General features: G+C 41.8%; 1 protein-coding gene across 1 annotated transcript; it reads left to right on the top strand.

The window, feature by feature from the left end:
* Positions 1-8931: 8931 nt before the first annotated feature.
* On the top strand, positions 8932-9396 carry LOC113360163. Its single transcript, XM_026603701.1, has one exon. It carries the CDS (start codon positions 8932-8934, stop codon positions 9394-9396), a length of 465 nt encoding a protein of 154 aa, XP_026459486.1.
* Positions 9397-12235: the final 2839 nt, after the last annotated feature.

The following is a 12235-nucleotide window of genomic DNA, read 5'->3' as shown; positions in this document are numbered from 1 at the left end:
AGAGAAAATAGTTGGGTCTGGCTTCACGAATCCCAAATGAAGTCTTCAAGTCGTTAACCTATAATGGTTTTGGAAAACCTAGGTTAAAGGAGAATCGTCTCTGGTCGTAACTAGGTGTTTTGGGGTAAAAACTGATTCTGCTGGAAATGGTAAACTTGGGTGTGCCGCCGAGAAACGAATCTAAACTCTAAACAAATGCACTGCACGGGAGTACTTTAGATTTGAGAGATCAATCTTTACAATTCTGGCCTAAACCAAGAAATGACAGTTCCATCCTTGCTTCGGTCACAAAGTGAAGGAGAAGGGTTGATCTTAGAGAGGGAAGCGAAGAAGATGTTGAGATAAAAAAATATTGAATTTTGAAGGTGTGGCCGTTTTTTATGACTTGTATCAGAATCTGGTTTCTGGTTACTTGTGTTGATAACCCTTGTGTTGTTATTGAAAATAGGTTGATAACCTATTTATACAAGTCATGTCTGAGCGCACCCTGATCTTGTAGAAAGTGGAGACAGTTAAGTAGTGGAGAAGTGGAGTTGTGTAAAAGTGGTGACCGTCACGTTTCTATTTACGAGGGAAGACTGACCAGCATTACACCCACTACTCTCTTACTGTTATTAACCGTCCGCCATTTCCTGACACTTTCTTGTAATGGACGCGTTGCACGCCATACACTGTAAACCACCATACCAATACCCTAGTGAGCATCCCCCAGTTTTATAACATGTTTGATGTCTCGAGTGAATGGGTAAGTCGTGAGACTTTTCGTTTAAAGCAACACATAGTGCTTTTAGGTCAAATAACAAAATTATTTGTGGAATAGATATTTATTGAACATCGTTTGTAATCGATGCACATAAACCATCGCTTTTAAACAAGCAGCTGAAAATAATCGATGTTTATGAAGCATCGTTGTTCCATAGCTTGTCTAAGTTAGTCGCGGAGCTTAATGTCTTAAAAGGAGCATGACCGCCCTCTTTCAGGGAGTTGGTAGGAGCTACGCGCGCATCACAGGGATTGGCCGCCCGGTCCCTATGAGAGAGTGACGACTGGTAGCCATTCTAACATCCTATCGGTCGGCCCAGGTTAGATCTGGACCGGTTAAATCGGCTAGCCAAGTTGAGTGGCTGAGATGATTTGCGGTAGTTGATGGCTTCCGTTGAATCATTGAAATATATATTAGCAGCGCGACCGACCACCTTTTGGGCGATTGTTTGGGATCCGTTTGGGCAAGTCGTGGCTTAGCCGATCGCTCCTTATGGGAGAAGGGTGGCCAGTGATCACGACGTCACCCTGTTGGCCATTTGAAATTAGATTTAAGTCGTCCGACTAGGTTAGCGAATTTGGATGGATGAGATGGTTTGCGGCAGTTGTATAATGTCGTTGATTGAATTTTAGGGTTTAAAGCCGTGTGGACAACCCCCTTTAGGCTAATCGATCCAAGGTACTGGACATTGATTTGAGCAGGCCGATTGACCATATGCAAAGGTGAGTTATCGGCGAGCATGCTGATATCTTATTAGCCGCCTGAAATTGGATCTAAGCCAGAAAATTTGGCCGGCGAAGATGGACGGCTGTGATCGTTTTGCGACAATAGCACGCTGCCACAACGCAAATTAGGGTTTCCAAAACAGCGCGTTCACCCTACTTTGGGCAAGCGGTTTGATGCACTCCAGGCTTGTCGTGTGTAGTTCGATCGGATGGGGATAGAGGTGAGTCGCCAGCGAACACACCGGCACCTCTTTGATCGTTCGAAATACGATCTAAGCCGTCCAACCAGGCTGGCTAAGTTGGGTGGACGCGATGGCTTTGAGATCGTTATGGTCGGTCTTAACTCGTTGGATTTTCTTTTTCGCAGCGCAACTAGCCTAGTTCTGGATATCGATTAGGGCTGCTACTGGCGGGTTTAGAGGATTCCGATTGGCTGGGACAATAGTGGGCCCGTCGGTGGACATCATGGAATTTGCCTAGTTCAGATAGGAAGAGGCTAAGCTTGTTGAATTGGCCGGCCAAATCGTGTGACGATTTGGCTAAGCGTCAACCATGCACTTTTAACTAAGAGCGTGTTGACGCAAAGAAAATCTCTTTATCAGAGAGTGACGTAGCATGTGTGTACCTGAGTATTTTCACACAGATCTTAATACTGACATTTCGGGAGATTCGTGCTACTCTGTTGTGAGTGAACATTAATCGTCATGTCATGCCAATATTGAGAGTTCGGCTGGGGAACATAGCATAAGAAAATACTAGGCAGGCCATGCATTAGTGAATAATGCTGGTGCAAGATAAAATTTATAGAATATTTGGGATTGTTGCTACATGCACCATTCTGAATAAATTTTATACATACATATATATCGAATTGCTCAATACATATATGAGCGAAGATGCTTAAGCACTCATTACTTTTCAACTGGCTTAGTTCCTTTGCAGGATGGCATCGCATTAAATATAGGGTTTCACGATTTTAGTCCTGAACTGAAAACCACCATCAACACTAGGACACAGGAAAGTGTCGGGATTAGGTTTTCCAGTTGCTAGAGTTCTCCCTTAACCATGGTTTGCTTTCAATCAAAGCTAAGATAGCTTAGTAACAAAGCATTCAATATTCATCGTTAGATGAAAACCTGATTTAAGATTCAAGCTAAGTCTGCTTAAAACCAAAGCAATATCTCTCCACCATTAGATGGTCTTGGCTTGTTACACACACATGAAATATATTTTCATTTAGATATGGGTAACCGTACCTAAACGTGTATATTGATTTGGCTCCATAATAGTTAACTAAAGTTAGCCATATGAACACTTTTGTTTTAACCACATTCATCTAACACTTCTAGATCAAGTATGATGATCAATCAAACATGAAAGATAATCAAAAGAACCTAATTGTGTTTTAAATAGAGTTGTTCAATTGTTCACTATTTCACAAAAATATATATGAACCAATTGAATCAAAATCAGATTGATTCATGATAATAAATTCATGAACATTAAGCCACGTTTTGCTAAGATTGCATTCCTTAATTCATAAATGTATTTGTTCATGAGTATGAAAACATACTTAACCGATTTTAGAACTTTAACCATTAAGTTTGCAAATGGGTACGCAAACTAAAGTTCCTGACTTTGGTCTTTGTCCAGCAGTTTGCAAACCGGTATGCATACTGCTGTCCCATACCGTAACTCAGGTAGAACCGTTCACATACTGGTATGCAAACTTGGTTCCCTAACTTCAACAGTTAAAACCGTTTGCATACTGGTATGCAACAAGGTTTCCGGACTTGAATCATACCACAACAGTTTGCATACTGGTATGCATACTGTGTTGTATCTAGATAAAGGTTAATTTGTTCTAAACTCTCATTTCAATCATTGAAACATCCTTAGAAGACGACAATAACTATCTCACACAAACTATTAGCTTATAATTAATTTTCAAGTGATTGAATGATCCATACGAAATATTCCGAGTCGACATCAAATGATTGTCTCACACAAATCATGTAAGATGTTTCAAGGCAATTTTCACGTGATCATCTTTTAACTTATTATTTAGTTTCCAACAAATAAATTGTTTCCAACTAAACTCGTCAAGAATATGATGAACGTACCTAAAGCAAAAAGCTTCCAACACATATTTCGAGAAATAGATAACCGAGTTAAACTCATCTCGAAATATCAAATATGTATAATATAAAAGTCTATATAGCTATACGACTTAGTCTCATTGGGAGATAGAATAGAATAGACTTCTGAGTGATAGATAATTTTTAGTCTCCACTTACCTTTTGTTGATGAAGTTCCTTCAAGATCTCCTCAATAGATCTTCGTCTTTAATCGATGAACGACGTGAAATCTAAAGCTCTACTACACATTATATCCTAATCCGAGACATAGCTATAAGTAGACTAGAAATCAAGACTTATAGTTTTGATCAGCTAAACTTGACAAACAAGCTTGAGATAGCAACGCTTGCGAGTTCGACCGAGCAATGCTCTAACAATCTCCCCCTTTATCAATTTTAGTGACAAAACTGTCAATACATATGGATTACCAAATAAATAAACTTTGTAGCTTCTCATCCATCATGTTTGATTTCCTCGGTTCTTCAACATTCCTTGAATTCTTCGTCACTCCAAGTACTCCAGTGATTCTGAACGTGTTCAACTCAGCATCATTGTTGTTGAAGATTGTTGAGGGGTGAATATGATTTTGGTCCTACCCGTCCTAGCTACACCAAATGACTACACTTTCTAGGAATGATATGAGAGATAAATTGCTTTTCATTGTACTATGTACCTCCTTTTATAGACTTTCCCAAAAGCCCTTCCTTTTATGACATCATGCCACATGTCCTAAACCTCCTTAATACTACTAATGTCACTCTTTCTCTAATACAACCTCCTTCTTTTATCTTAATTCCCTTTTTATCCTTTTCTCCTCATGGACACTTCTTAGTGGACTTGGGATTTAGTCCCCCAAGTCCCCTTTGTTTATGTTGGATTTGGCACTCCTTTAGGGGCTCCTTAACCCTGTTAAGGGGTAACAAAATTCATGTATCAACATTAGTCCCTTGACTATTGGGTCAATTGTCAAATGACCCGGTAGTCAACTCGTTTTCCACCATAAACCCCTTCTCTTTGATAATAATCGGTTGCTTTTCCTTCTTTGAAACCCCTATTACAGGATGCCACATATCGCGTCATGCATCAGATGGTATGGGAGGTTACAATGTCATTAATGGTCTCTTTTTTTCCTATATATAGATGATTTGCAGTTTATAGTTCAATCATCACTCTCATTTTTAACCTTCATCCCAGGTTCTCCCCCATCGTCGACACGTCGCTTAGATGGCTCATTCTCTTCATGGCTATGTGTTAACTTTAGCACCCGTCCCCACATTAGTCACAACGTTGTTTAAAGATTATGAATTAGCTCGGTTGTTGCTAGTAAAGTCTGAGGTAGAGGCGCTTCGGGATCAAAGAGTAGCGAACAGGGATTCTTTGTGTGCAAAATTTGATGAACAGTATACGGCGTACCAAACCGCTCAGAAATCCGATCCATCTGTGAGGGTAAAATACCCGATGGCCACGTGTCAACATCATAAGGTATGAATACATGATAAGATGATGGGATAGGAACACCAAATCCCACTCTAAAAGGTGAGTTCGTCTGAATCGAGGCACCTGCTACAAACACCATATGAATGATGCGTGAGAGGAGTGGTCTAATCAGCTCAGACGGTCAAGTCTAAAAAGAATGACTGCATTTAATGAAGGATAAGAACTGATATGGATGAATCTGCATCACAATGGAAGGCTCGGGGGATCTATACTACACTCCAGAGGTGATAGAGCACGAGGTTCTCTAGAGAAGGGCTACACAATGACGAGAAAGGCGAGACGACTCGTAGGGAGAACCAAGCAAGCCATCACGAGGGATAGTATAGAACCAGTCCGAAGCGGAAAAGGCGATGTACGCCAACTCCACCAGCTCGGCAAGACCAGGCCTTCACGAGTCTAATTTGCCTATAAATACCGGTCCATGTAGAAGGAGATGGACAACTTATGTAACATTTTTATATGGTCTTTCTACAGAGAATTACTGAGAGAGATCTAGATAAAGAGAGAATAAGAAATCAAAGTGACATTTGTAGTTCTTTCAAGGGTTAGACCTTATAATCAATAAGAAAACATCTTCTTTCCCGTGGACGTAGGTCTTCATGGACGAATCACATTATATACTTGTGTTAATCTTTACTTTTAATTTTCCTTACATCTTGTTCATCTTGAATCTTGAATGTTTGAGTAGTTTATAGCCTTTAGATGTACATGGGTTATCAGAAAAGATGCAACTACATTTTGGCGCTAGAAACAGGGAGGTATGAAGATCTGTTCTACCTCCCTACAATATCTCTATATCATTTTCATAATATCCATGAAAGAAGTGGATTTCATACCACTGTGTAGAGTTCTGTTATAATTTATAAGTAGAGCTCAAACTCAATCACGATCCATGTGATCTGTGGAGTCTTGAAGACCCTCAAAATCAACTGATCTACTTCCTTTTCATCGATTTTCTTTAAGATTTCTGTTCTTTTAGGATTTCTATGTTTTTCTCAAGATGCTCAGGAGAGTTGTAGATCGAAGTAAAAATGGAGTTTTAAACACTTCGATGCTCAAACGATCTCCTCCATGAAGGAGCTGGGAAGAAACATTAGTCAGTAAGCTTCATAAGAGAAATATTATCCTATGAAAGTTGAAAAGACGGATTTTTTCATGATGTTCATCATCAAACTCACAATAATCCAAGATCTTCTTCTTAGAAACCTAACTCTAAGTCAAGGGGAAGGATTAATGAGTACATAATCATTCATCAAACTCAAGGTTTGTTCAAATCAAAAGTTTAAAGATGATGAGAGATATTTCCTAGAATGGGAAGATATGCTCAATCGTCCTAATTTGGTTTTTTCCCAATAGAGGTAAAACGTGTAGGAGGAGGTATTTTTCTCAAAAGAGAGACAGATAAAACACCTTTTCTCCATCATTTGAAGCCTCATGCAAGTAGGGAATGTTTTGACATCTTCACATGTCTACAAAATGTACTAAAAATTCTTCTTGTACAAAAGTTGTCCAGTCTGAACTCTGACTTATTAATTGCACGTGACCTGCAAACTTAGGGTCCCACTTTTCTGGAAGAATAGACAAATTAAGCATTATTGCACATATCGCAGGTAAGGCGATGGTGACGAGACTATCTACTCGTGCGAGCCAAGGAGAAACTGGTGGAACCCACCAAGAAGGTCTAGACGACATAGATATAGGCGAGACGATGCACAACAATGTGCTCCGTGGAGAGGGACAACCCGATAATCCATATCGGGAGGGGTTAACAGATAACTCTAGCTCCGACGAAGAGGGAAACCCCTTCGAAGGACAAGACAATATCCATCTAACTCAACCAGGAGGGTTGAACGGTTTGCCAAGGCAAACAATGAACTATGAAACAAAGAAGGACAAACCTTCTAACCATGACGATACCACGGCGACCTTCGCATCCATCCTAAAAGCGCAGGAGGCGCAGGGTGAGAGAATGAAAAAACTAGAAAAACGTAACAAGAGGCTAGAACGGAGAAACCGCAGGCTGAAACGCAAAGCAAAGAAAAAGGTGCCACTTGCTACCATAGAGGAGACCCCCGGGGAGGAGAATCCATTTGAAAACTTGCAAGACGATGAGCGAGTCAATATACCTGACACCTCAAACGAGGCAACGACGGATCTCTTCCCAAGGGAAGCAAAGGCGTCCTAAACGAGGAGGATAGTTCATCTGAGGGATCATACGATATTGATCTCAAGCATAAGCGCGAAAGGAATAAAAATGACGAAACTAGATGTGTGGTCGAGAATCTCTCCACCGCTAATCCCAAGCGAGGGAGACCTAGAGGTAAACTCGTTCTAAGACTGTATCGTACACCTAACAATCAAATGAGGACTCAGGGCGATCTAGAAATCGCCGTCGAGAGATCTCTTACTCACCCGAGAGAGCACAAGGAAGAAAGAAGAAGGCCTAAACTAAGCACATGGACGATCAGTTATAGGCCCGACTCTGCCATTTAGAGGCTATGTGTAGAGAAGCCACAGGAAAACAAGAAAGAAAGAAGTTGGCAGAGGTAATGCAAGAGGCAGGAGAATCTCCCTTGTTCGAGAACCTACTAACACAACAATTTCCAAGGAAATGTTCCCTTCCGACGTTCACAGCTCCATTCACTGGGATCGGGGACGCAGTTGAACATCTTAGGACTTACCGCATGACACTCACCCAATGGGATCAGTATGATGTGGTGTTGTGTAAGTTTTTCCCATGTAGTCTAAGTGACGAGGCCCTAATGTGGTTTAACAATTTACCGAAATGATCGGTTAATTCATTCGCTCACCTATCTGATATGTTCTTATAAACATATATTCACAATGGCAGAGTCAAACCTGAAGTTGACGCACTGTTCCAGTTAGCCCGAGGACCGAATGAGTCACTCCGCTCTCTGGTAACACGTTGGAGAAAATTATGCGCCGAGATCGGAAGAGTCCCCGAGGCCTACGCGATCTTGGGCTTCAAAAATAGTCTGAGAAATACAGACCCCATATTCGTCCGCATGTACGAAACCATGCCAAAGAATTTGGGAAAACTGAGAGAAATCCAGGAGGATTAAGCGGCCCTTGAAGAACTTCAAGACGGTACTTACGATAAATTGGTAAAAGGAACCAGTAGAGGAGCAAATGTGGTAGAACCACAGAACCCCCAGGTGCCAGCCTAAGGAGTAGGTCGACCCAACAACGGATCAACCCAGTTCGATAAACATCAGAGTGGAGAATGGAAAGGGCGAGATCAAGCCCAACAAAAGAAGGGAAAGTTTGTAGACCCAGTCTACACAAAACTAAACACTCCCATATCCGAGATCCTCAAGAAGATCGACGAAAAATACAAAATCACTTACCCATGGAACAGAGGTCAGCATCCCGAGCGGGCCAAGAATAGAACTGACTTCTGCGAGTTCCATCAATTCCATAGTCACACGACAGACTCGTGCAGAGACTTGAAAAAGATGGTGCAGGATATGATCGATGAAGGTAAGCTCCAAGAGTACATCGCGCAACCAGCGATCCAACCAGCCACTGGGGCACCCATACATCGTGTGGAGATCTCTCGTGAAGCACAATATCTAGGATGCAATACGATATCGCCCTCATCTATCATAGCTCCCACTCCTGAAGGAAATATCACAGGACGAATTCACAAACGAAACTTCGAGGTGACGAAGTCTTCAGTATAGCTAGAGAGCCCCCCATTGAGGAGTGGATAAAATTGCCTATCAGCTTTTCAGCCTCGTAGGCACCTGATGGAGGTCCGAACCACAACAACCCGCTAGTGGTCACGATGGCCATCGCACTTCCCGAACACGAAGGCGAGGAAGAAAAACCTAAGGCATTGTCATGGGCCATGCCTAAGATCCTGATCGATGGAGGAAGCTCTGTAGAGATCTTATTTTATGACACATTCAAACAGATGGGTCTTAGAGACGATTGCCTAATACCCTCCACCTATAACATATTTGGCTTCACCGGCTCGTCGACCCGCCCAAGGGGCGAGGTGACATTGGAAATTCGGGTAGGAAAAATCCTCACCTTAACTGCTTTCTGTGTAGTGGATGTGCTTTCACCCTACACAGCTATTGTCGGGCGATCCTGGGTCCATGGGATCAAAGGAGTTGCCTCGACTTACCATCAGAGACTAAGGTTCCCTACGCCCGATGGAGTCGCAGAAATCATCGGAGACTCAGGTGAGGCAAAATACTGCTACAAAATGGACGTTCAGAACGACGAAAACAAAGTAAATTCCTGAAAGGCGCATGCAAGGAGGGCCAGGAATGCCAACAACCTGGCTGAGATTCATGACTACGTAGAAATAGCTAATGAGCTGAAGCGCTCGGACGATGCTCCAGCCTCGTGCAACACCATAACCTCGGGGTCGCCTACATGGCCATTATAGCAATCACAGGCCCTCTCCGATGAAGGAGAGCATGAGTCCAACTTCCACCCAGAGGTCGATACCCCCTTGTTTTAAAGGAAGAAAATAAACCCACACGAGCATGGCGTATGAATGGCACGATCGAAAGTGATAAGCACGTAAGTGCTACATTTTATACCCATGTATGTATTAGTTAGGACTCGGTATTTTAATAATAACATTATTTTAGTGCTTTTATAGAAATTACAAGCGAATTCAATCACTTGGAGAATAAATGGCTTACTGAGACTTAAATGGCGTTTGCGACGAAAACAACCAAAATGCTACCTCAAGGCATTAAAGAGACGGGGCATAATCAACCTTTTCTCGACTTGTTATTTGCTTATGTTGGTCGGAGCAGCTAAGCATCTCATGAAGCAAGCACATCCTACCACTGATGGTGCTGTGAACTTTTGTCAAGGTGCTGAGTGAAAAGATAGTTAGGAGACGCATCCTACTCCCCACCACATCTCTTTTGTGGTTCGTTTATAGAGAGTATCGAATGTTCAAGCAGCTGAGACATCAATTTTGTGGTGCAAGAATAAAATGTTACAGAGAAATATATTTGGTAGAAGATGGTGATGGTGAATGAGGTGGTTAGTGGTTCGAAAAGTGATAGTTCGGCCAACAAAATCAGCAAGAAGATATGTCCAGAATCTGATGTTGTTGCCATGAAACGTTAATCGTATGCGAAGGAATTGAGGAGAGTTTACAAGCCACCAGAGAAATGAAACAGTGGGTATGTGCTGCCATATACTGCCAGCGACTCATGGCTTTAGAAGATGGGTTTAGTATGTGGTCTGACTGCGACTTCGAGAACAACTAATGTTGCTGGTTTATTTTGGCATTGAACTCGACTTGTTCTGGTGACTTGAAACAGTCAGCTGAATGAGAGTTGTTCATGACTGCACTTCTCTTTGTTAACTCTCGGCCAGTGGAAGATGAGTCATGACTGCGAAATCCAGTTCTGCAGAAAGGCAAAACGATGCGATTCTGGTGAATGATAATGGAGCTGCTCGCATAAGAAATGAGGTTAATGGATGTCGTTCTCTGCTGTATCTCAGCCAATTGAAGGCACAGGTGCTTCTGCAGTCAGAGAAGATGGGTTTAGTTGTTGGACGGATTTCGAAGACAAGAGGCTCATAAAATTCAGCTGTGGTGGTACTCTTGATAGCTCAGCTGATGGGTCTGAAAATATCTCCCACCGTCAGCAGCATCATGAGAATATAATCCGAGCAGTGCTGGCAGTGGTGTTTCGTGTTCGGTACAGCAACAAAGAAAAGAAGACACAGAAGTTGGTGTTGTACGCCTGGAGTTAGGAAATTGGTGATGCTCAGATTGTGAAGGAACTGAAGCCAGGGAATATAAGTTGATGGGTGTGTACCGGGATTTAGAAATTCAGGTAATGCTGGTAGCAATCGTTGGAGGTGTATGCTGGCTTATGCTGTACGGGACTGCCACCACCGATTCAGTAAATTGAGCAGGCGTTGATGGACGAAACAAGGAAGCTGCAGTTGAGTTGTGTTTGCTGTGGCCAGAAGAAAGGGGCAACAGTCCGGTGGAAATAAAGTTGCGTCTTTGGCTAGATGGACAGAAAGAGTGGCCGATATTGGGCTGGGCCTTGGCATCTGCTAGGCTTTTATTTGAACTCTTCTGCAGCGGACTATATGTATCAAAACAGCGACAAACAGAGGGAGGTCGGTTTTGGGAGTTGCCGCTACTGTGCCGAAACCAGAGAAGAGAAAAGGGACGACGGAGCAGCACTTTGAATAGCTGTGAAGGCAAGAGCATAAGAACAAGAGATTTGAAGGGAGAAGAGACGATTCGGTGACAAGGGTTTAATCTGATTTCTTATTTTCTTTTGTTATTATTTTTTATGTGTTTTGAGAATCCCATAATCATTTCTTGCTAGAACTTTATAACTAGGGTTTGTGTTGAAACCACTCTTGAATATTAGACCACCTTGATTGGAAACATATATGGTTTTGAGGCTATTTTGATTTGAATAAATTAATTTCATGATCTTATTTATTGATTGATCGAAATATGGGTTGTCGCTTCACCGATTTTGTATAACCTTTGTGCATAATGTTGGGATCGAAAATATATTTGTCTACTTATTTGATATTCCATGCTTGGGTTAAATCCTTTGATTGGGTATGCTTAGAATAGCCAGGTATTATTTGAGGACCTAAATTTAGTTTTGTATAATTTTCTCGTTAACGCAATTTGATGGTGCATGCGTTGGTTTAATCTTTTGATGTGTCATGCTTAGGGTGCCCCAATGATATTTGTGATTCTAATAAATATAATAGGTGATGCCGATAGAATGAATGGTAACTAAATATTCATGAATTATGTTTCAGTTTAGTAATTGAATAGAAACAGTGGTGGATACTATAAACCCTGGTTACCTACTCTTCCATTGAATTCATTTTGTTACTTTAGTTTATTTTTCTGTTATTGTTCTTTCAAAAATCCAAAAATATTGTTTCCGGTTAATTCATTAGAGATATTAGTTATAGTACTTTCCACCGCTCCCTGTGGGAACGACCCGTACTTGCCGCTGTCTACTAGTTGGACGCCGTGTGATTGCGGTTATCATATATAAGCATCTCCGGATCCTATCAATTTTTGGCGCCGCTGCCGGGGAGGGGCTGTGGAATATTGTAAT

The sequence above is a fragment of the Papaver somniferum genome, chromosome 3 (genome assembly GCF_003573695.1).
Source record: "Papaver somniferum cultivar HN1 chromosome 3, ASM357369v1, whole genome shotgun sequence".
NCBI lineage: Eukaryota > Viridiplantae > Streptophyta > Magnoliopsida > Ranunculales > Papaveraceae > Papaver > Papaver somniferum.
This window is presented reverse-complemented; position numbering and strand designations above follow the sequence as displayed.